The sequence below is a fragment of the Petromyzon marinus genome, chromosome 49 (genome assembly GCF_048934315.1).
Source record: "Petromyzon marinus isolate PM22_M1 ecotype Great Lakes invasive population chromosome 49, UKy_Petmar_22M1.pri1.0, whole genome shotgun sequence".
Taxonomy (NCBI): domain Eukaryota; kingdom Metazoa; phylum Chordata; class Hyperoartia; order Petromyzontiformes; family Petromyzontidae; genus Petromyzon; species Petromyzon marinus.
Window position 1 is genome coordinate 1,509,854 of NC_133715.1, and position 25,455 is coordinate 1,535,308.

Consider the following 25,455-nt stretch of genomic DNA (forward strand, 5'->3'; position numbering starts at 1 on the left):
ATCCCTAGATGGAGCCTGCCCAGGCGAATCATTCACGAAATTCCATCTTCACTGGTGAGGCAATGAGTGGTGGAGCTTGGACAGTGCAAAACATCTGTCTCACATTTATTGTGCCATATGCGGCGCCTTCGTCCGTGGGCTCACACGCTCACTGTGTGCTCCAAGCGTTGCTTACGCAGGCGGCTTGCGGCCGTCGAATGTTCCCTTTGGTTGGCCTGACAACCAACCGGAGGACAGGTGTCACCACCTGGCCTAGCAATGTAATTAAATTTTTTGTTTACTGCTTGCGACAATTAACTTGTAGGAACCAGCCTTTGACGAAATCGCCACGGAAATGCACCCACAATTTTTCAAGCAGGGTAGAGAGCCTGGGACGGCGCTAGGACGGGTAACCACCGCACTGCACACAAAACCGGCGTGGAAAGGCCCTCATCCAGCAGTGGATTGGACGAAAGGGCCCCATGTCAGCAGAGTGTGTAATCGTCAGCAGACGCTCTCCCCACCGGCTCGTTCGCTCGCCCGCATGCCGCCGCCGGTCCGTACCTGCGTGAGCGCGTTGCGGTACAGGTGGTTCACGAGGATCCACATCTCCTTGGGAATGTCCTGCGCACTGCTCTGCTCCCCCACATCGTGCGTGTTCACCTGCGTCACGCGCACGCAGGAGGGTGGGGGAGGGTGGGGGAGGGTGGGGGAGGGAGGGGGAGGGTGGGGGAGGGTGGGGGAGGGTGGGGGAGGGTGGGGGAGGGTGGGGGAGGAGGAGAGTGGAACGGCGCTCTTTCCCACCAAGCCAGCGACAGAAAAATCGTCGATCGTTTGGCTCAGAGGTCAGAGGGCTCGGCCAGAGCACCCCCGGGACCCTGGGTTCCAATCTGGGTTTCAGCCACTGCCTGCGATGAGAAAACCGCGCTCTCCCACGTGACCAGTTGATGGACTCGGCCCACTCGCTGCTCGCTGAATGAAAAGAACACCCCCATAATTCCAGCTGCGATAATTAACAACACTGGTGCGGCTGTGATGCGATGAGCATGACCCCGCGCAGCACGGTGGGAGCAAAGGTCACTTGAAGAAAAAAGGGGATCTGTCTGGAGTAGATCCGAAGCATCCGCTTCCGCGGTCCGTTCTCTCATCGCAAATGGTTGCACCGCTCTGAGAGGGCTCCAGATGGATCCATCATCGCGCAAAGTGACGCAGACAGCACAACCGGCGCGCAAATCTGGACCAAGTTTGGGGAAAAATTCCTCGTCGCAACATTTGCAAGCTGCGGCGTGTACAATATTCTTTGGTACGTGTCGTGACGGGTACTCCAAGATTCGTCCATGTCCGTCCCTGCTCGCTGAGCTGCATTGGCTTCCTGTTGCCAAAAAATACGTTATATAGGTCGCACCCATTACACAAATGAACCACAATACCTTGCCAATATAATAAAGAAGCATAAACCATCAAGCGAACTCAGGTCATCGTCGCAGCAGCAGCAGCAGCGGCTTTTTGGCCAACCATCGAATAAAGACGGTCACCTCATCGCAGGCTTTCAGATGCGCTTCTGCAATCGTCAGGAACGCCCTTCCTTCCAATATTAGGAAGCCACTGGCGCTATGCTCTTTTAAATCATCATCATCATCCAGATTGACAAACTAATTTCTTGAAAACCGCTTTTTGCATTTAGTTTGTTGTCCTTCCCCGCGCACCTCCGATTGGCACGGTTGGCCGCGTATGGTGCGGAAGACGTTCAACACATATACATACAACACACACACACAACATGCATACTGACCAGGGCGAGGGGCTGCGTGGAGTGGCACAGAGTCGAGAGCGAGGCGCCGAAGCAGCTCTCGGTGTAGGAGCCGGTGATGATGAGGAAGTGGTCGCGGCCGTCCTGCAGGTGCAGTACCAGGATGTCGTCCAGGCAGCGGCCCTGCCCGCCGCCCAGCAGCGACGCCATCTCCTGGTTCACGTAGACCTCGATGGCCACCGCCACCTGCTCCCCTGCGTGCCGGGAAACAACGGCGGCGGCGTGCGCGATGAAGTGAGTGACGGAGTGATGAAGTGAGTGATGAAGTGAGTGACGGAGTGATGAAGTGAGTGACGAAGTGAGTGACGAAGTGAGTGACGAAGTGAGTGATGAAGTGAGTGATGAAGTGAGTGATGAAGTGAGTGACAAAGTGAGTGGTGGTGTGAGTGATGAAGTGAGTGACAGCACAAGTAACAACAAGTAAGGATACATCATGCACACGTAGGGTTGATCTGTGTAAAACACGTGTTATAGGTTGATCTGTGTAAAACACGTGTTATAGGCTGTTGTGGACCTACTCTGTCAGAAGAAGGCGGTGTAGCAAAATCCATTGTTGCACTGTACAACACTCCAGTGTCTATGCTCCCCGCGGTCACCAACCCACAGGTACCTGCGTTGTGGTCAAATAACCCGCACGGTCCACACGGCGAGGGGAGGCCCTTGCTCAGCAGTGGATTGGCTTTAGCGCCATGCGGAGCAGAGCGTACCGATATGTACGGTGGCAGAGGGGCAGAGGGGTAGAGGGGTAGAGTGGTAGACGAGGGGCCACCTTTCATGATGAAGCCCTTGTTGGGCTTCACGCTGAGCCAGGGCTTGCAGTAGTTCGTGTCGTTGAGCTTGGGCACGAACTCGAAGGTGCACGGCACTTGTCCGTCGTTGCGGATCAGCAGCGTCTCCGTGCGTAGCTGCCGGAACTTCACCGCTGGGAAGGAGAACTGCACACGGCGATGTCACTATGACGTCCGCTAGGTATGTAAAGTACGCCTCGCTGTATTGCACGTTGAACTTCCTTCGCACCGCATGCAGCCGACCGTGCTCGTCGGAGGCGCTGATCCGTCTGGGATTGCCAAGTGGCGGCGATGAGCCACGAGAAGAGGCGATGGCTTACGCAACAGCGATGCGCTTTATGCGTCCAGGAAAGCCAGAGCTCTCAAGGCTGGCCCACGGGAGGGTTACTGCATTGGGATGTTTGGCCAAGCCGATGAGCATAGACTCCAAGCACTGACTGTAACCGTATGGGGAATGGTGATTGTATGTCAAGCACGTTGGACTTCTTTCGCACCGTACGTAGCCGACCGTGCTAATCGGAGGCGCTATGCCCGGCTGCCCGCACCTGCGCACGGGGGGCGAGCGTGGTTACGCGATGGGCGGCGTGCGGTGGACCCAGCGGTAGCCCCAGTGGTGGCCCCAGCGGTGGCCCTAACATTCTCCACTCTTTGCCGAGGTTCGCAGTTCGAATCCGACAGGCCGCCCAGCCGGGTTACTGGTGTGGGTGATTTAAACTGTAAAATACCCCGCGCCGCTCCACTTCACATGGCCGTCAGAGATCCCCGTGAGTCGGCCATTGCGTGCCCGGCGTCAGAATCCAAATTTGCCAAATTTGAAAACTGACCCGCAAATTACTCAATTGGGTTTAAATGCAGGAACGTCACCCCCCACCCCCCCCCTACTGTGAAACTACTGCAGACCGCGTCTGCTAATTTATTCTTGACACCACGGCAAGAAAAAGCTGTCAAAATACACAGAAGAAAATATACCAGGGAATGTCTTCCCGTGCGTTTGATACGCATTACACGGCAGCGGTGGAACGGTCACAGCGCAAGGCACTCGCCATCCAGCGGTCGTCGCGTTCGAGTAAATCTCCCAGCCCCTCTCCAGTCGACTGGAAGGTTGTGCGTGGTGGGGTAAAGCGTGGGTGCGCCCCAAGTCTTCCCGGACGTGTCGCCAGTGTGCGGAAGGGGTCGGACAAATACCGATGAAATCGGCTCTTGCGCTCGATGAAATCGGCGATTCGTGACATCGCGGGATGGTGAGAGATGGCGATGGTTCAGGCAGCCCTTCATCCAGCAGTGGATAGATCATGGCTGATGGTTTTACAAATTAATGTAAATCATTGTTTTATTATTATTTGCTTATTGACAGGCAAGGCCCACTGAGCTACGTAGCTATTTTTTCAGACGCGCCCTGGCCAGTAATGATAGCTCAACGAAGGGGCTCATTGCCGTCACGTGGAAATGTACAGCAGCCAAATACTCTAAACGCGTGATGTTGATTCTCAATGTGGAGAAAGCGGAGAAAAATCCACGTGACCAGGGGGAAAGAGAGACATGCAAACTCCAAATATACAGCAGGCATCAGAGTCGGGATCGAACCCACGACTTCCTGTATACCAGGAGAAGTAGATAACATCTCCTAGAAACCGTGATGCCCTGATGATGATGAGGACCCGTCAAAGGCCGGTGGTGGTGTCCCGTGTCCGGCCCACGGCCGTGGCATGCCGGCTCTTACCTCCACGCAGCTGAGCAGCACCGAGGGCAGGAACTCATTCTCCAATCGGTCCAGCTGGCGGATGACCTCGTCGTGCACGCTCCCATAGCGCAGCTGGTCTATTACATTCACCTGCAGCACATCATCCGCAGCAGTAGCTTCATCAGCATCATCGTCGTCAGAATCATCATCATTCAGCATTATTATCATTCAGCATCATCATCGTCATCATCATAATCGTCGTCAGCGTCATCATCATCATCAGCGTCATCATCGTCATCATCGTCAGCGTCATCATCGTCAGCGTCACCGTCAGCGTCATCATCGTCAACAGCATCAAAATCGTCAACAGCATAAAAATCGTCAACAGCATCATCATAGCGCAGCTGGTCCACCATGCTTACCTGCAATACAGCATCATAATCGTCAGTAAAATCATCATCAGCATTATCATTATTCAGCAGCATCGCCAGCATCATCATCAGCATCGTCATTATCGTGATCATCGTCATCATCATCATCCTCTCTGAGTGCTCTGGTTTCCTCCCAGGTGAAGCCACTCATGAATGGTAATGACCAGGCTTCTGAATTATTGTTGTTGTTATTATTATTATTAACATGGCGCTTATTTACTCACAAACACCTCACTGAGTCTCAAGGATGAGGATGGTCCACAGTGGGAAAACTCAAGAGACAGGAATAAGCAATGGCAAGGATTCGCTATCTAGGTGAATGAATGTACAGGTATGTACATAGGCGCACATGGCGGGCACTGTGGGGAGTGGTGGCGCAGCAGTTAGCGCACGGCGCCACGAACCCAGCGACCAGACTTCAATTACGGCTCACAGTCAACATTGGTGCCGAATATCTAGACCGGTCCTGGGTCTCCCCTAGACACAACTCAGCCTTAAAACGAGTACCTGGTGCAGTGCATACACATTGGCACTGGGGCACAAGGGGGCCTTCAGAGTTGTGAAGTGGATGGGTTGGTGGGCGAGTGAGTGGGTGAAAGGATGAATGAGTGGATGGGTGTGTGGGTGAAATGGGGAATGAGTGGGTGGATAGGTGGGTGAGTGAGTGAGTATGTGAGTGGGCGGATGGATGGGTAGATAGGTGGGTGGATGAGTGATTGGGTTAATGGGTGTGTGGGTGGGTGGGTGGGTCGAGCTGTCCGTGCTGGCTCACCGTCACGTCCAGCGCCGCGCTCACGGGTTTGTGGTCGCTCGTGCGCAGGCACGGGTGGCTGCGGTAGGCACGCGGCACCACACCGTCACCACGCCACAGCACGCGGTCGCACCACGCTGGGGCACGGCCCTTCTCACTGCCCCACGTGGCACAGCCACACACATGGCACACGTGTACGCGTCACACACATATATACGTGACACGTGTGTGTGTGCACCGAGCGGCATGTGCGCAGCTACACACACACGCGTGACACACGTGATAAGCGTGTACGGGTCACACACGTGACACGCGTGCACGAGCGACACACGTGTACGCACCGAACGGAACACGGGCACGGGACATGGCACACGTGTACTTACAATACAATGCACACGTACACACAACACGTGTACGCACAATATATAACGCATAAACATAAAGATCACCCGTATATGGCCTTCAACAGACTGTTGGGGCAAGCGCTGTTAGCGAGTAGCACCCACGAAGGCCGGTACACGTCACATGTCGGGGTGGTGTTGACACAGCACACAAGGTTACTCATGTTTAAGGCTGAGTGGACCTAGGGGAGGTGGGGTGTGAACTCGGGCCGCCGGATTTGTAGCGCAGGGCACACACATACGGTGTCGAAAGAAGTTTAACATACATCCCTACAATCACCATTCCCCCGTACGGTTAGAGCCAGTGCCGGAGTCTGCGTTCATTGACTTGGCCAAACATCCCAATGCAGAAACCTCCCGAAGGCCAGCCTTGAGAACTCAGGAATTCCCCTGGTAAATAAAGCGCATCCCTGTCGCGTAAGCCATCGCCTCTTCCCGAAGCTCATCGCCGCCACTTGGCAATCCAAGGCAGCCCAGCCCCCCGACGAGCACGGTTGGCTGCGTATGGTGCGAAAGAAGTTCAACGTACATGCATACATACAGGCCACTTGGAGGCATCACATGCGCCCGTTTGTAGCGCAGGGCAAAGACAAAGACCCCACGTATAGCCTTAAACAGACTGTTTGGGCAAGTGCTGTTAGCGAGTAGCACCTATGAAGGCCGGTGGGTGGGTGGCCAACACCACGCCCGGCCACCTTTGTCTCCCTAGTGGCAATGTTTACACACCGCACCAGGTACTCATTTGAGGCCGAGTCGGCCGAGGGGAGGCCCAGGACCGGTTCAGAAAATCGTCACCGGTGTTGGCCGTGAGCGGGAATCGAACTCGGGTCATCGGGTTCATAGAGCAGCACGATAACCGCAAGACTACCGCTCCCCACTAGCGCAGGACACACACACACACATACACTACAGGATTAAACAGGGCCTACTCGCTCGCTCGCTCGCTCACCTCGTGTCCCAGTTGTCAGTGCCCGGGTCGTACTTGTAGGTGGGAGGGAAGCTGAGCTCCGACTCCCGGAAATCCACAAACACGGCCTTCTTCTGCTGCTGCTGCGTTAGCTGTGGACACGAGTGTGCGTGTGAGTGCGTGCGTATGAGAGCGCGCGTGTGTGCGTGCATGTGGGGAGAGGTAGTAGTATAGCGAATCGGCGACCCAAGTTCGATTCCCGCTCATGGTCAACAACAGTGACGATTTTCTAACCGGTCCAAGGCCTCCCCTAGGTCGACTCGGCCTCAAATGAGCACCTGATGGGTAAACGTGACCACTGGGGAGACAAATGCGGCCGGGCGTGGTGCTGGCCACCCATCCCCTCGTGTGCCGCGCCGGCTTTCATAGGCGCTCACGAACAGCACTTGCCACCAAATTCCATTGTGTCAGAGAGGGGGATGTTTGTCTCTGTACCCAGATTTCCCTGCTGGCCGTGTTACCCGTGTTCAGCATCTACATGCAAGCCAACAGCTCTGTCCACGGCGGCACGCGGGCTGGGCTCCCGTTAATTGCCGCACCTCCGATGGCCATGGTTGGCTACCTACAGTGCGAACGAAGTTCAACATACAGACATGCCACGTTGAGGGTATCATATCCGCCCGCTCTCAGTATTCCTGCTCCACCTCCCCTGGTGTGGCCCGGGAGGACCTCCTTGACGCCCACGGGGAGAAAGTTTCTCAACATTTGTGTTGCGGTGATCCACCAACCTTTGCTCTGCTGCCTCCACAGCGTCAGACTACAGGGCAGCCACGTGCACCTGGCAATAGCAGGGCTTCATTTCTCAAGGAATATTTTTCCATTGAAATCCCTGTGGCCAAATTATTTCCTGGATCTCAGGCCTGGACAGCTCCGGCTGACATGAAGCCCTCTCCCTCCCCCCGCCCACCGAAAGTAGTAGGCATACAGCATTGATGTACGTATGTATGTATGTTGAACTTCTTTCGCACCGTACGTATGCAACCATGCTAATCGGAGGTGCGGTTAGAGCCAGTTCACCAGGGAGAAGGATCCCACTGCCCTTGGCCCGGGGGGCAGCCCACGGCGACTGGCCGCGAGAAGCGTCGCCGATTGGCCACGAGGTTCCCCGGGGTCCCCATGGAGACCCCGGGCGCTCGAGGTTTTGCCATTCCAACCTCCGACCCTGCGGGAGCGCTCCACCCCATCGGATAAGAGTGAAGACGAAGGAGAAGAAGAAGAGGGCCTCGTCTGTGGAAGCTTTTTAAATCTGCATGCAGGACACTGCCCGCCCCTTCAACCTCACTCAGCCAATTGTGAATGTCATTTTTCGCGCAAAGGAGCTGCGATACATCTCGCGAGTTGCGCTTTTATGAACGCATCGACACCGCGTCGACCGACAATTGCAGACGGGAGACGTCTCCGATCGCGAGCGCCGCCGTGGCTCGGCTGGCTCTCTCGCCCCCCCCCCCCCTCTTCAGACCACGCACCGCCGCGCTCGGCCCCTCGCTAAGGAAACGGCTTTCCCGGGCCCCGACCCAGGGGCCAGAGGGCCCGCGTTCGTGCCGCGCCGGCCGCCGGGTGTCACCTGGTCGTTGGCCTGCAGCTTCTTGTAGTCGCAGTTGTTGATGAGGTGCTTCACCTCGTCGGCGCGCAGGTTGTTGATCCGGTAGTTGAGGTCCCCGAGCCAGATGAGGGCGCTGCGGGGAGAGGAACGCCGGGGGCGAGCGAGTGAGTCCGAGCGCCGAGTCGGCACCGCTCACGTTCAGGGGGCGAATCCACGTTTTAGACGCCCAAACTGTCGTAGCGACGCTAGGTTTTATTTTTGTGCGTTGCGTGCGATACGAGTTTCGTGTCGAATAAGGATCCCGTGTCTAACGGATAAAGTGCTTGCCTAATCACCGGTGTCGGCTGATGAGACACTCAATGTCAAAACCCCGTCCCAAGCTTGCTTGCGTTGGAACCAATCCTGCTGAAAGTACGCACTCCCAGAAGGCCGTGTGGCTACGCCCCCCCCCCCCACCTCGAGCAAACCCCTCCCCCTAGCACCACCCCACCACCCCCGCCGCCCCCCCTCACTCGTGGTTGGAGACGCCGAGCAGGGTCCGTGCAGGGTCGTCCCTCTGGAAGCTCATGCGCGCACACACGTCACGGAAGTCCTCGTTGCGTCGCTCGCAGCCGTCCGTGTGCGCCGCCAGGTGGGAGTTGACGACGCAGACGCTGGTGCCGTGCAGCATGAGCGACACGCCCACGCCGCCCTTGTTGCCCTGGGGAGCCACGCACGGCACACACACGCACGGCACACACGCACGGCACACACGCACGGCACACACGCACGGCACACACGCACGGCACACACACGCACGGCACACACACGCACGGCACACACACGCACGGCACGCACGGCACACACGCACGGCACACACGCACGGCACACACGCACGGCACACACGCACGGCACACACGGCACGCACGCACGGCACACACGCACAGGATACACGCGCACGGCACACACGCACGGCACACACACGCACGGCACACACACGCACGGCACACACGCACGGCACACACGCACGGCACACACGCACGGCACACACGCACGGCACACACGCACGGCACACACGCACGGCACACACGCACGGCACACACGCACGGCACACACGCACGGCACACACGCACGGCACTCACGCACGGCACACACGCACGCGACAAACGCGCAGGATGCACACGCAACACACGCACGGCACACACGCACGGCACACACAGCAGCCAGTCATGGCTCACGCACAAGAGCCACAGTCACTCCCACCGTGTGTTCAACCACCACCACTACAAAACATTCACCCACCGACCCACCCACTCACTAAACCAAACAGCAGGTCACAATACCATGTTCAGTCGATCTTAGGTTCGTGAATAAAAAAAGGTCATGCAATCGAACGGTAAAAATTTGTTTCTGTTTTGACGCAGAGATGAACAAAGTAGATTCCGATTACGAGACAGCTGTAATTTATATTCTGGGTTCTTTCGGTAAAGTCACGTAGAAGGGAAACAATAAAATAATAAAAATATAAAACAATATTTTATTGTTTCCCTTCTACGTGACTTTACCGAAAGAACCAAAAATATGAATCCCTGCAGTCACGAAAGCTGTCATTTAGTTTCAAAAAACAAATGACTGTGTCTTGTGTCAATTGGCTACCGATTACAAGTCACAAATTCATTCGTAAAATTACATTAGTCGCAAGTCCTTTAGACGGTGCCCGTCTCTGCCGGCCTAGTAAACTGTATGTATGGATGTTGAACTTCTATCCACACTGTGCATCGCCATCCGTGCTCATCGGAGGTGGGGAGGAAGGACAACAAACTAAACACAACAACAAAAATGAGACTGTCAGAGTAAAGTTCGAGCCTCAGATTCCAATCTCAACCACAACCGGAACCCGTCGGCTCAGTGAAGGAGATAGAATCAGAATATGTATTCATACTGGAGATGTCCAGTCAGGGGCAGGTCAGAACGCGGCAACAACCAACAATTCAAAACACGATAGGAGTGCTAAGTATAGGAAAGGTAAACAAATCACGTAAAAATTACCAGGTAAAGCCTACTGAGCTATTGACTTGTTTTTCAGAAGCGACGTGGCCACAAATGATAGCTCAACAACAAAGTGGCTTATCACGTGAAAATTTACAGCAGCAAAATACATCTCAATATTCGGGACGGCCGAGACGCTCGTGCCGACGGGCGAACATAAACCGCGACGTCCGCCAGCATCTCTGCCGGGGGAGCTCCGATCCGGTGCGCCAGAGACTCCGCGGCGAGCGGAACGGCGGCCGCCACGGTCGGGACCGCGCGCTCACCATTCGTCCCATGATGCCCGTGCCCACGGTGTCCGTCACCACCTGCTGGATGTGGGGGCACAGCGCCGCTTTCGCGTACACGAGCAGCATCATCCCCACGAGGCGCACCAGCGTCACCTGAACGTGCGGCGGCGGCAGCAGGACGGCGGTTAGTCGACGCGGACGCGTTGTCTCGTCGCGGGGCGACGCTCGCCCACACAACTGACTCCACACGACCGCCGGGAGGGTTGTCTATACTGGACGACCACAGTCGACTTTCCACAAAGCGGGCCGCGTTTAATGTTAAAGACGCGGGGGGGGGTGGGGGGGGGAGGTGAACTTAACTGTTAAACAATATTCATTTTACCAAGTAAGGCCCACTGAGCGATGTAGCTCTTTTTCAGAAGCGACCTGGCTATCACAAATGACAGCTCAACGAAGTGTGATGTTGATTCCAAATGTGGAGGAAAAAAAAACGACTCGGAGAAAAATCCACACGACCACGGGGAGAGAGACACCACAAACTCCAAATAATACAGCAGGCACCACAGGGTCGGGATCGAACCCACAACGTCCTGTATACCAGGCGAGGTAGTTAACATGTCGCCACTCGCGACGGGCGAGTCGAGCGCTCGCACCGCGGCAACGCGACCGGTGCCAAACCCTCAAGGCGCCGGCCGAGGGATTTCTTTCGGCATCTTCCCAGCCAACGCTGGGCGACCGGCGCTTGCCTCGAGCGCCGTCTGTCCGTGGGACGGAACCCGCTGCCGACATCCCACGGAGACCGACACAGAGGGGCTCGACGCGACACCACGAAGTGGCCCTCGCGCCAGACAGCCCCACTCGAGCGTCTCGGCAGAGAGGCCAGAGGAACGGCGTTGCGGGTAGTCGGCAGCGTGGTAAAAACCACGTGCGCTTCGTGCGAAGTAGCGCCGAGTTTTTGCCGACCTCGGAGGAACGATGGGTTTGAGTTATTCAAATCTCAACAGAAAATTTTACTCAAACTTCTGACCGCGGCCAGACCGGTAATCGGGGGAACATTCTGTAGGCAGCCCTGGTCACCCGCTTGTAGCTTGCGCCGCAGTGCAGGCCACTGACGACCGCCTGTACCCACTCCTTCTCTCTCGGGGAGTCGCTGAACAGGAACGCCTCCTTGCTCAAATCCAGCTCCTGGAACCTAGACACGCAGCGCAGAGCACAAGATCGTTATACACACACACACGCAGCACGGGTGTCTCGCACACACACACACAGCACAGATGTATCACACATACACACGGCACATGTGTATCACACACACACAGCACAGATGTATCACACATACACACGGAGCACGGAAGTATCACACATACACACGCAGCACGGAAGTATCACACATACACACGGCACATGTGTATCACACACATACGGCACATGTGTATCACACATACACACGGCACGGATGTATCACACATACACACGGCACGTGTATCACACACACAGCATATGTGTATCACACACACACAGCATATGTGTATCACACACACACGGAACATGTGTATCCCACACACACACGGCACATGTGTTTCACACACACACGGCACATGCGTATCCCACACACACACGGCACGGGTGTATCACACATACACACAGCACGGAAGTATCCCACACACACACGGCACATGTGTATCACACACACACACGGCACATGTGTATTACACACACACGGCACATGTGTATCACACACACACACACACAGCACGTCTATCACACACACACAGCACGTGTATCACACACACACGGCACATGTGTATCACACACAGCACGGATGTATCACACATACACACAGCACATGTGTATCACACACACACGGCACATGTGTATCACACATACCCACAGCAGATGTGTATCACACACACACGGCACATGTGTATCACACACACACGGCACATGTGTATCACACACACACATGGTACATGTGTATCACACACACACGGCATATGTGTATCACACACACACGGCACGGATGTATCACACACACACACACACAGCACGTGTATCACACACACACGGCACATGTGTATCACACACACATGGCATATGTGTATCACACACACACGGCACACGTGTATCACACACACACGGCACATGTGTATCACACACACACACGACACATGTGTATCACACACACGGCACGTGTATCACACATACACACGGCACATGTGTATCACACACACACGGTACATGTGTATCACACACACACACATGGCACGGGTGTATCACACACACACACAGCACGGATGTATCACACATACACACAGCAGATGTGTATCACACACACACGGCACATGTGTATCACACACACACGGCACATGTGTATCACACACACACATGGTACATGTGTATCACACACACACGGCATATGTGTATCACACACACACGGCACGGATGTATCACACACACACACAGCACGTGTATCACACACACACGGCACATGTGTATCACACACACATGGCATATGTGTATCACACACACACGGCACACGTGTATCACACACACACGGCACATGTGTATCACACACACACACGACACATGTGTATCACACACACGGCACGTGTATCACACATACACACGGCACATGTGTATCACACACACACGGTACATGTGTATCACACACACACACATGGCACGGGTGTATCACACACACACACAGCACGGATGTATCACACATACACACGGCACATGTGTATCACACACACACAGCACATGTGTATCACACACACACGGCACATGTGTATCACACACACGGCACGGGTGTATCACACACACACATACGGTATGGGTGTGTGTGATACACCACATACACACGCAGCGCGGTCTATCACACCCACACAAAGCATGGGTATATCAGACACACAAAGTACATCTGTATCACACACACACGGCATGCGTGTGTGTGTGATACACAAAGTACATCTGTATCACACACACACGGTATGCGTGTGTGTGTGATACACAAAGTACATCTGTATCACACACACACGGTATGCGTGTGTGTGTGATACACAAAGTACATCCGTATCACACGCACACACACGGCACACGTGTCGCGTGTACACAGACGTCACGACTTGGCAATGGCCTCGTGACTTCATAACGTTCACACACACGTCATCACAAGCGCGCAAAAGCTCGGACGGCGGTGGCGGCGGCGGTACTGATGGTGCTGCTAGCGCCGAGCTCGAGGGTCCCGTGGCATTGGCGCGGCACCAACGACCTCCCCGAGCGTGCGGCCGGGCCGGCGTACCCGATGTAGTAGACGTCGGGCGCCTCCTCGTCGCAGCTCAGCCAGCTTTTCAGGGTGCTGTTGTACGGACTCTGGCCGTTCACGTTCCACGTGCCGATGAAGAACCTGCAAGAGGACGCACGGTTCGGGGCGGACGCCGCCTCCGTTGTTTCAACTTCCGCGGCGGGGGGATTGAATGGAACCGGCGCGCTCCCGAACCACCGCACCGGCAAGATGGGGGCCGGTGGGAGGCGCGTTTGGTGCTCTGAGAAGGGCACACTTCCAACGCTGCGGACAGCAGCTGCTGGGTGAAGACCTCCGTTAAAGCCGGAGCCGGCCCGACGGCCCGCCGAGACGCACAAGCCTCTACGGCACGGGAGGTCTGAGGCACGAAAACTCGACGGTGCAGACGTCTCGCACGACCGCGCGGAGCCACAACGACGAGAAAACAAGTTGCGCCACCAAAAAAGCTAACGGAGCGAGCAGCGAGCCGAAGCTGTGACAGCGGCGGCGGTGGCGACGGCGGCGACGGCGGTGGTGGTAGCGACGGCGGCGACCGTCGCGGCGAGCCCCACCTGAGCGTGCACTTGGTGGTGAACTCGCGCGCGCGCCGCCGCATATACTCCTGGATGAGCGCCTCACGCTGCACCGACATGCGCTCGGGCCCCAGCGTGCGCAGGGTGGTGAGGGGCGACATGGGGCCCGCCGGCCCGTCGCTGTCCTGCCGGGTGATCTGCCTGCGTGAGTGCACACGGGGACGCCCGCGTCACGCGACGCAGAGGGCAGCGCCGACGCAGCGTGTCTCGCCACCGTGGGACGCCACGGTGGCTAGGAGATGTTCACTACCTCGCCCCGGTATGCAGGGGTCGTGGGTTCGATCCCGACCCCGCCGCCTGCCGCTGTGTATTTAGAGTTTGCGCGTTCTCCACCGTGGTCGGGTGGATTTTCTTCCGGGTCCTCCGGCTTTTCCCTCCACAATTAAAATCAAGACACGTTGAGAGCGTTTGGCTGCTATAAATTTCCACGTGATAAGTCACTTTGTTGAGCTATCATTTTTGGCCAGGTCGCTTCTGAAAAAAGAGCATTAAAGATCAGTGGGCCTCACCTGGTAAAATAAAAAGTTTTATTTAGGTGGCTTGGCCGGCACTACGCTCAACCACCACGTGTCCCCCGGTAATGATTATAGTGCAATAATTATAATAACAATAATGTTTTATTCATATTTTGCATCATTTGTGCAAACTGCATCTCAAACAAGCTGCCGTAGAATTTGCAAAGCGCACAGTTTACCGCACGGAGGCGCCGTACACCACAAACGCAACCACAATCGGCGTTGCCAACAACTGCCCAAGATCTGTGGTTCTATGTCAAGATGTTGGGCAAACTCCGTTATTGATTATTCACATGCGAGGTTGGGGGGGGGGGTTAAGACTCAATCCCCATACAGATGACAATGGTGATGATGAGACGGACGATGATGATTATGACGATCGCAACGTCGGTGACGATGACGACGATCGTTGCAATCGCTATGCAATCGCGACTGCGGTGTTGATGACGACGCGGGGTAGCGAGGACGCCGACGATGACGCCGACGATGACGCCGACGATGACGCCGCTCACCCCACGCCGCGGGGCAGGGGCCGCGCGGGCACCGGAGGCGGGGGTCTGGGCGGGGGGCGGCGCTCCCCCCCCTCCCCGGCGGCGGCGGCCGCCGCGAGGGGCTTGGGGGGCCTGGGCGGGGGCAGCTTCCGGGACGTCGGCCTCGGCGCTTCGGCCGTTCCGGCGCTCCGGGCGACCGGATCCGGCGGCGGCCCCGTGCCGAACGCGTCTTCGTCGAACGTCAAGGGCGGCGGGTCGCTGCTCACGGGACGGTGGCGCGGCGGGGCCGACGCGACGGCCCCGCCGCCGCCACCACCGGCGGCCCCGTTGTCCAAACTGCCGGGGCCCGGACCCCGGCCGATGCTCGCCGACAGCATGTCGGCAAAGTTGTCGTCGAAGCCGCAATGCGTCCCTGAGGGCAGCGGGGGCGGGGGGGGCGGGGTGGAAAGGACGAATCACGGCACAGCTTCAGCAGCGCTGGTTGAACATGGGCCAAACTGAGACGCGGTTCTGGCAGCAGAGTCAGGCTGCTTGCGTGAACCAATGCCGTTGAACTGACAGATGTGAGTGTTTAGATAAAGGTCCTAGCTTGACACAGCACTTTAATAAGACACAACACGGACGTGGTTACTTGTGACTGCAATCAGCGAGGCTCTAACGATGGCGGAACGATGACCTACACACCCTCGACCAGTCCCTTGCCACAATTGCTCTGCTCACTTCTGCTCACTTCGATTCAGAAACGAGGCATCGTATCTCACGGCACTGGTTCATAAAATCCGTGTCCCCGCTCCTTAGGCGAACACAGTGAGGATAAGAGACATCGGTTTCAACTTCTCGAAGGAAAAATAAATAATCTGTGGAACGGCTATTGGGCAATGGGGCCCTCCTGCACTGCTCTCTTCAGCAACATTTGCTCAGGCACATTAAAACCTGGGCTTGTTCTCAATCTCCGGGAGACTCAGGTGGGGGGGGTTCCCCACTGGTCTCCGACACAGCACACACCACACCATCGAGAAGGCGGCTGTAGTCAGTTCACGCACCATTCTCAATCCCCGGCTGGAACAGAGGACTCCGACCGCCGTGCGGGTCACGGCGGTCGCTGACCCATGCCACCCCACGCCGGTCAGCGCGGGTCGTTCAAGGCAGACAGAGGCGAGGGTCCGCTTGGGATATTGCTCGCCGCGCTCACGTCAACCCCCCGGTCGGGAATCGAACTCGCCTCGCCGGGTGAACAGCGCGCCTACCCCAAGCGCCGTGCCGCAGCTCCACCCGCCGGCTAGGGTGGAGCTGCGGCGTTGAGCGGCTTGCTGCGGAAGTTCGTGGTTCGAGCACCCCGGGCCGCCCTGGTTAATACCGCGGGTGAATTAACCGTAAAATATTTCCCTTCTACCCCAGAGCGGACGCTGAAAATCCCGCGGTGTTATTTGAAAAAGAGTCGGCCATTGTGCGTAACGACGCCCCGGTCATATTTGCGAAAATTTGTAAAATTACTCTCAGGTTACTTCATTGTGAAAAGCCACGCAGCAGCAACACCGCCCCCCTACTGGCAGACCGCTGCCCACTTGCAGGCCGGCGCTGTGTCCCCAATGCGGCACACAGGGAACAAGCTGCCTCTGGCGAGTCCTCTGGGGGTAAAAATAAGCCTGCCCTGAGATGTTACTTTGCGAGCACAAGATGCGTGCGAGTGTTCGTGTTAAATGCGTCGCAGTGGTTTATAAACGGAAAAGTGTATAGCATCGATTACCAAACGCTGAATTTACGGCACATGTGTGCCACCACAATGCACCTTTTACCCACGCCCACAAATCTCACTCAAACACAAACAAATGCAGTACTCTCGCTCAAACATAACGTCACACGCGCTGCTGCTGTTGCCGCTGCCAACACCATCGTAGAATGCCACCCAGATACGGAAGAACGCAGCCGAACAGTGGAACCATTTTGAACGAGGCGTTTATTCCGGACGTGGACGTCCAGAATAAACACCTCATACGAGACCCACACATGGCAGCTCCTGGCTTTGACATTCCTCCACCCTCCGCCTCGACAACACCGCTGGAACCGTGAACCACTTCCAAACATCAGCAGGCCGATGTGCACCTCTCCTTTACGAGCGTAAAATTAAAGAGCCGAGCCAAAGGAGTGCGATTGTGGCCACGCAACCCACACTGTGCACGGCCGGAGTCTGCGCTCCTTTAACGGAAGAGGGACAGCAAAAAACTGCACGAACTCTCTCCTGAAGCCCTCTCATCGTGATTAGCAGACCTCGATATTAGCATTCAGCTCCTGAACATCTTGCCATGCACAAGACACACACGTGGGCTGGCTTACAACCGAGACAGAACTTTGAATTGCTTTTAAGGCATGACCTCCGATTAGCACGGTTAGCGACGTACGGCGTGAAAGAAGTGCAACATGCATACATAGAGACGTTTGATTTAACTTTTAGATTTTGCTTCTAATTATATTTTAATTCTCACAGAGCAGCGTACCACCTTGTCCCAGAAAACGTCCACTAAAGATGTCCCAAAATGATGAACCATAAAACAAAAGTACGACTACGCTCCGTCTGCTTCGCAGCGGACGTTGATGACCCCGTGACGTCATTCGCAAGGAGGAGGAGGCCCATCGCGTGCGCCGGCGACGCGCTCCAACTTTTGCACAAACGCGAAATATCACCGGCAAAAATTACTCAGTTGGCATCTCACGCACGCAGCAGCCGTCACCGCCTCCCCGCAGAAGCTTGGCAGGCCAAACTTGAACAAAAAAGTGACGGGGGTTCAGGGGAAGCGACGCTCCCGCGGTGTAAAGAAGCCGAAATTATTGATCAAACGACTTCTGCAGGCCCTTAAATCAGGCTCCATACCTCCGTACCATTTAAATTGACGCGCCCCCTCCAGAGCAGCGCACACGCCTGCCAACCAACAAGAGGTTTTACTCTCGGGGTTGGAACATTCCCAACTTAGTACTCAAGCTACATTTAATCCTGGTTGATCCACACTCTTAAGACTGAAAGCTAATTTCTTTAGAGCTGCTTTTTACGATGAGCGAGGTTGGCTACGTATGGCGCGAAAGACGTTCAACGTACATACGTACGTACGAACATATTTTTGGGTTTTGCCACATACCCAAGAACAACGAAAAGGGATCATTTGTCGTGGCTGCAAAACCCCCACGTGTAAAGTTTAACGGTGGAGGATTGCACGGGCGGAAGCCACCGGCTTGCCACAATTGAGAACCCGGATTAATACGCGGCATATCAACGACGCCAGCCCATAAGCTATGACACGGTCATTATCAACCCGCGCCATCATTGTACAAGTCGTAGATAACAAAAAACATTTTATCTAACGCGCCATTTGGTGTTTTTCTAGGTGTGCATGTGAGCGCAGGTATCCCTCGATTTACGACCGTTCGGTTGATGAAATTTCGCACTTTCGCAATTGACAAACTGCGGAATCGAATTTCCGCGTGAGCTAAGTTTCACGACGGCCACACGCCGTGACATCGTCAAACGAGAAGCCACCCGGGAGGCTGCGTCGTCATCCATCGGCGACAGCGTCACGGTGTCCCTGCAGTGGCAGCAGTAACGCCCCCACATCGCCTTGCTAGTCATTCCAAAGTGCAGTAGATCTTTTTGCGAGTTCTGTAATAAGTTTCATTAAAATTTTTTATCATGATTATTCAATCGTTTTAATGTCCATGTTCTTTTTTTGATTATTTTTGAATTGTGAAAAGTGATGTAGGTTTATTATTAATTAGGTTAGGAGTAGAGTTGGAATGTCCGAAAAGCGGTTCTAATTAACAAAATATCGTTTAATGAGTGTTTTTTTGAGAACCGCATCCTTTTGTAAATGGAGGGAAGCCTCTATATGTCTTTGTACGTATGTGTGTGTGTCTATATGTATGTGTTTATAATGGGGAGCGTTAGTGTAGTGGTTAGCGCACTGCGCTACGAACTCGGATAGCCGAATTTAATTCCCACTCACAGACAACACCAGTGACGATTATATGAATTGGTGCTGGACCTCCCCTAGGTCGACTCAGCCTCAAATGAGTAGCTGGTGCAATGTGTAAGCATCACCACTTGGGAAACCAATGCGGCTGAGCGTGGTGCTGACCACCCAACCCCCCGCGTGCCGTGCCGGCCTTCACATGCGCTCGCTAACAGTACTAGCCCCAACAGTCTGTGAAGGCTACACGGATGATCTCCTTCTTTGTTTCTATAGTGGGCACTGTTGGGGGCAGAGCTGGGGCATCTCCCAGTCATCTCAGTCAGTCAACTCATGGCACCTGGGTGCCAGCGAGCCTTCGACACTTCACATAGCCTCAAAGTGCACCTAGCCTGGTAAAAGTGCCGTGGTGACATTGCCGCCAATTAGTAGCGAGTGGCGACTGTTGTTGTGTATATGTGTGTACGTTAGTATGTATGTTTGTATCTATGTATGTCTGCCAGTCATCTCAGTCAGTCAACCAATAACACCTGGGTCTGTTCCGCGACCTCCTGCCAGCAAAGCTCCAACATTTCACGTGGCCGGAACTAAACTAAACAATTTTTTTATCTTACCAGGAAAGGCCCACTGAGCTATATAGCTCTTTTTTAGAAGTGACCTGGTCACAATTTACAGCTCAATAAAGTGGCCCATCATGTGGGAATGTATAACAACGAAACATATGATGATTCTAAATGTGGACCACGGGGAGAACATGGAAACTCCAAATATACAGGCATAAAGGTCGAACCCACGACCTCCTGTATACCAGGCGAGGTAGTTAAAATCTCGCTGAGCCTGGTGTCAATGGCACTTAGTGGTGAACGGTGGTTGTTGTGTGTATATATGTTGAGCTTCTTTCGCACCGTATGTAGCCAACCGTGCTGACCTCAGGCGTGAATGTGTGTGTGTGTACAGCAAGTACTCGTTTAACGTGCTAGTAGATGTGCTCCTGAACAGTGCCGCGTTCACGAAACGCAATCTTCGCGTAAATGTCGCGACGATAAAGTTTGACGACTTACGGTGCACGCACGCGCAGCGTGCTGGCGGGACAAGTAACTCGAGGGCATGCCGCCACGTTTCCGGTATTGTAACCCCCAGCCGCGCAGCTCAAGGAGATCGTCGTTGGCTGCTCAGAAACCGCCATAACAATGGGCTCATTTCCGCGTTGTACGAACGGCGTTCCCAAATGGGCGAACAGCGTTATCGCGAAAACGCATTGTGTGAACACCACGCGTTAAGCGAGGGCTCGCCGTATTTGAATAATGGGGAGCGTTGGCACTGCGGTTAGCGCACTGTGCTCGATTCCTGCCCACGGCTACCAACAAACGCGATGATTGTTTGAACCGGTCCTGGGCCTCCCCTAGGTTGACTCGGCCTCAAAACGAGTACCCGGTGCAGTGTGGAAAACATCGCCACTGAAGAGAAAAAGGTGGCCGGGCGTGGTGCTGGCCACCCACCACCTCATGTGCCGTGCCGGCCTTCATATGTGCTTGCTAACAACACTTGCCAGAACAGTTTGTTAAGGCTATACGGGGGATCTTTGTCTTGTTGTGAATGTGAATGACTGAGTACATGTGTGTACACACATCACCACGTGTTAGCTGTGTGTGGACACCCTTGCAAACAAGATGTCCCCTCTCAGGCGGGTTTTCCCAGGTGAAATGTTTTCAATGATGAACACTTAAGTGTTTTAATACCGCGTGCCGCCCAGACAGCCTCTGGGTTAAGAAGTTGCTTGAGAGTGAAAAAGAGCGGACAGAGTTTAATCATTAGCCACGTGGAACGACCTTTCGAAGAATGGGTGTGCTCGTTTTCAACCTGGGTTTGGCAAAAAGGGGTTTTACTGCACCCACAGGTTCAAGGGTTGTCCCTACCCCACCACCGCACGTCCAATTAGCACGGTTGGCTAGGTATTTTACCAGGTAAGGCCCACTGAGCTACGTAGCTCTTTTTCAAAAACAAAGTGGCTTATCAGGTGGACATAAATAGCAGCCAAATATTCTAACTGCGTGATGTTGCTTCTAAATGTGGAGGAAAACCTGGAGAAAAATCCATGCGGCCATGGGGAGAACATGCAAACTCCAAATATACAGCAGGTGTCAGGATCGGGATCGATTAGCCTGGTGGTTACGTAGCTAGTTACGGTGTGATTAGTGTAGTTAGCCTGGTGGTTACGTAGCTAGTTACGGTGTAATTAGTGTAGTTAGCCTGGTGGTCACGTAGCTAGTTACGGTGTAATTAGTGTAGTTAGCCTGGTGGTTACGTAGCTAGTTACGGTGTAATTAGTGTAGTTAGCCTGGTGGTCACGTAGCTAGTTACGGTGTGATTAGTGTAGTTAGCCTGGAGGTTACGTAGCTAGTTATGGTGTAACTAGTGTAGTTAGCCTGGTGGTCACGTAGCTAGTTACGGTGTAATTAGTGTAGTTAACCTGGTGGTTACGTAGCTAGTTACACTGTAATTAGTGTAGTTAGCCTGGTGGTTAGGTAGCTAGTTACGTTGTAATTAGTGCAGTTAGCCTGGTGGTCACGTAGCTAGTTACATTGTAATTAGTGTAGTTAGCCTGGTGGTCACCACCATAGGTTGTTATCTGGTTAAGGGGCAGTTACCCCTTTGTGTTGGTATTAATAAATATGTTGCCTCCAAAGAGCACGTGTGCGACTCAGTTGAACTCACTACACAGAGACTGACCGCCTACCGTGATAATGTGGAATTTCCACCAAAGCAAGGACCATTCATATGCCTTCCGTGTCCTCCAGTCATCGGGTGTTGCGTGTAGCAGGCAGTGGGGGTGACCTTCAAGCTACAAGGCTTGATCTTGGCATGAAATCCATCTGAACAAACCCTGGCAAGCTGCAGCAACCGAGCTGCCACGTTGCAAGCAGTGTCGCATAGCAGGGCGTGCCACCCTCACACAGCGGCCTACAGCGGGCGCAGCCTGCGCTATTCAACCATTCAAACTGAAATTAAACTATTGTTAATTTCACCAGGTAAGGCCCCACTGAGCTCTTTTTCAGAAGCGACCTGGCCACAAATTATAGCTCAACGAAGTGTCTTGTCATCACGTGGACATTTATATCAGACAAATAATGTGGAGGGAGAAATATCAGAGGACCCGGAGAAAAATCCACACGACCACGGGGAGAGAGAACATGCAAACTCCAAATATACAGCAGGTGTCAGGGTGGGAATTGAACCCACGACGTCCTGTACACCAGGTGAGGTAGTTAAGATCTCCAGGTCACCGTGGCACGCCTAAAGATCCCCTGACGCCATTCACTAAGAGTGGCACCGCTGTGCGCCGGCGTCATGGCCAAAATTTGTAACATCCGCAAATCGCTCATACACAGAGCAACCGTCACCCCGCAATGAAGAAGAGTCATGGGACTCGTGCGGCTCTCAGGGCTCAACGAGTGACTTATAAAACAACCACCACGGATGTCCACAGCCAGCAGGAGAAGGGGGGGGGGCAGCACCACACCCGGCCGCCTTTATCTCCTCGGAGCTGATGTTTACACACTGCACCAGGTACGATGTTTTTTTAAGACTGGAAACTATTTTCTCTAGAACTGTTTAGTTTGTTCCCCTCCCCCGCACCGTACGGCTGCATACAGTGTGAAAGATGTTCAACGTACGTACGGTGCAAAATAAGTTCAACATACGTACACATACGTATGGTGCGAAAGAAGTTCAACATACATGCATACAGCAATGAGATGGCAACGCCACACAACGCGTTCACAGCACGCGTGCAAGGCTGGGACAAGCACAGCAAAGACAATCGACGACTTTAGATTTCGCCAAAATATCACTGACCAACAGTAACCATGAGTGAGCCCTCATTCAGGCCAGGCAGCGCTGAGGTCAAAGCGCTTGAACCCCAGAGGTCACGCTTCACATCCCGGCCACGGGCGAGTTCAAACGATCATCGCTCAATGCCCGTCAGCATCAACGCCGCTCCTGTGAAAAAGTCAAGTCAATGGTGGTGGTCAATGATGTTCTCGACTGGCCCCTTACACCATAGCAATGTCCACAACTGTCTCAGCGTTGTACAGATTGAGATGAGTCGTGCTGCTCCACTGCAGGCAAACGGGTTGGTGTTTGGACGAACGGCCTGGCGGACGCTCGGCAACGTGCGTTCCGCAATAAGCCGCGTACGGGACCTTTCGAGCTCCCTCATGTGATTAATCGCATACACTGTGTAACGAGTAACAACACACGGGGGCAATGTTTCCCAGGCGCGATCACATGACGCCCGGGGCCCGTGAGTGATGGGGGGGGGGGCGTCGGTCAGGTCATCCTCTGATCCACGGTGCCGAGCGTTCCAAGTAAAATAAAAATAACCCGCTTTAGAAAGATGACGACAACATCATTTGTGAAACGTTCCCCCACTGAGAAACTTTCCCCGGGTGTGTGTCAGACTAAACCTTCGTGTACGGTGTTCAAAAAGAAAGACGTTCAACGTGGAACCGTACAATCGTAATAATGTCAACTCGTAACACGACACCGCAGAGTATCCGCTCGAGCCCGCGAGGAGGAACTGCAGCTCAGCGGGAAGGCAGCCACGATTTCAACCGGTGTCAAATTCCCTTCCCCCCCCCATGCTGTACAGCCCTCTACATATTAAGGTGCCATCGGTTGACATGTGCAAACAAACCACGACCAGGGGGAAAAGAAACTCCACTTGTGTAAGGGGGCAACACTCTATCCCATACAGACGGAAGAGTTGCAGGCTACATTTGCTGTAACGCCTTCTGGCAAGCCAGGGTAGGGCTCCTCACACACATTTTAATCCATTCCTCGCACCTCCGATGAGCACGTTTGGCGACGTGCGGTGCGGAAGACGTTCAGGATACAACACCCGCGGGAAGGGAGTTGTTTCACAACATTTGTGCGGTGATCCATCAACGCTCACTGCCTGCAGTGCTGTAGTACAGGGGACACTGCGTGGCCGCTACTATCCGGCAAAGTAACGTTGCAGTTACAATGCATTGCTCTGGTCTCGAGGTTCTAGCAAATGCGTACCCCATTTTACTCCATTAAAAACATTTCACTCATATCTGGTCTCAAACTTGGTGGGAGGGTAAATCGGCGCAGAGGTAACGCTTGTGCCTCGCAAGAAGGGCACCTTTCTCCAGTTTCCTCCCAAAGCAAAAATAAAACAATGTAACCGGTGTTGGACAAACATCCCAATGCTATTAAAATATAGCTAAAAATTACTCAATTGGGATCACAACAACAACAACCGTCATTCGCCGCTAAGTGGCGGTGACGTCGCCACGGCGCTTGTGCCAGGCTAGCTGCACTTTAAGGCCACGTGAAGTGTCGAACGCCCGCCGGCAGGAGGTCACGGGACACACCCAGGTTGTCATGGGTCGACTTACTGAGATGATGGGTAAATGCACCACATGTGCCCCCTACTGTTTTATCCACCCAGCGCACCGCTCGTTGTTGTGAGCGTCGCTCCTCTGCCCTCCGTTGTTGTTGGAGGGCGACTGCCTCCTACTTCCCACTAGTGTCCTTCACGAGCCTCCTCCACAGAGGCCAATCTTGACAATTGGCATCACACACACAGCAGCTGCAGCAGCAGCAGCAACATCACCAAGCACTGTGAAAACTAGGCAGGAACCCTCCTCAGAAATTATTGAGACTCAGTGAAGCTTTACTGGGTAGGACATGCAGAATAAATAAATACAAACCCAAAAAATCCAAAACACCGAGGGCAGCACTCCACACAACACACACCAACATGAAAAACACGGCATATCAACGCAGCTCACCAACAAAGTTTACCAACACAGCTCACCGACACAGCGAACCAACACCGCTCACCAACACAGCGTACCAACACAGCGAACTAACACAGCGTACCAGCGCAGCTTACAGCCAACGTGGTGGGAGAGCGCACAACGACAGACCGCGAGCAGGGCCGGTAGACCTGGGTCCGACCCCACAAGTGCCACGGCCTT

General features: G+C 54.3%; 1 protein-coding gene across 1 annotated transcript in view; it reads right to left on the minus strand.

The window, feature by feature from the left end:
* LOC116952895 (inositol polyphosphate 5-phosphatase OCRL-like) overlaps window positions 1–25,455 on the minus strand; it is a 52,265-nt gene that overhangs the window by 9,832 nt on the left and 16,978 nt on the right. Inside the window, exons 7-19 of the mRNA XM_032972576.2 lie at window positions 15,513–15,903; window positions 14,465–14,626; window positions 13,911–14,015; window positions 11,687–11,801; window positions 10,646–10,762; window positions 8,864–9,051; window positions 8,373–8,484; window positions 6,791–6,900; window positions 5,462–5,597; window positions 4,298–4,408; window positions 2,559–2,724; window positions 1,772–1,983; window positions 544–642 (exon numbers count right to left, since the gene is read on the minus strand). Of these exons, the coding sequence (XP_032828467.2) occupies window positions 544–642; window positions 1,772–1,983; window positions 2,559–2,724; window positions 4,298–4,408; window positions 5,462–5,597; window positions 6,791–6,900; window positions 8,373–8,484; window positions 8,864–9,051; window positions 10,646–10,762; window positions 11,687–11,801; window positions 13,911–14,015; window positions 14,465–14,626; window positions 15,513–15,903 (2,024 nt within the window). The remainder of the gene's footprint in view (window positions 1–543; window positions 643–1,771; window positions 1,984–2,558; window positions 2,725–4,297; window positions 4,409–5,461; window positions 5,598–6,790; window positions 6,901–8,372; window positions 8,485–8,863; window positions 9,052–10,645; window positions 10,763–11,686; window positions 11,802–13,910; window positions 14,016–14,464; window positions 14,627–15,512; window positions 15,904–25,455) is intronic.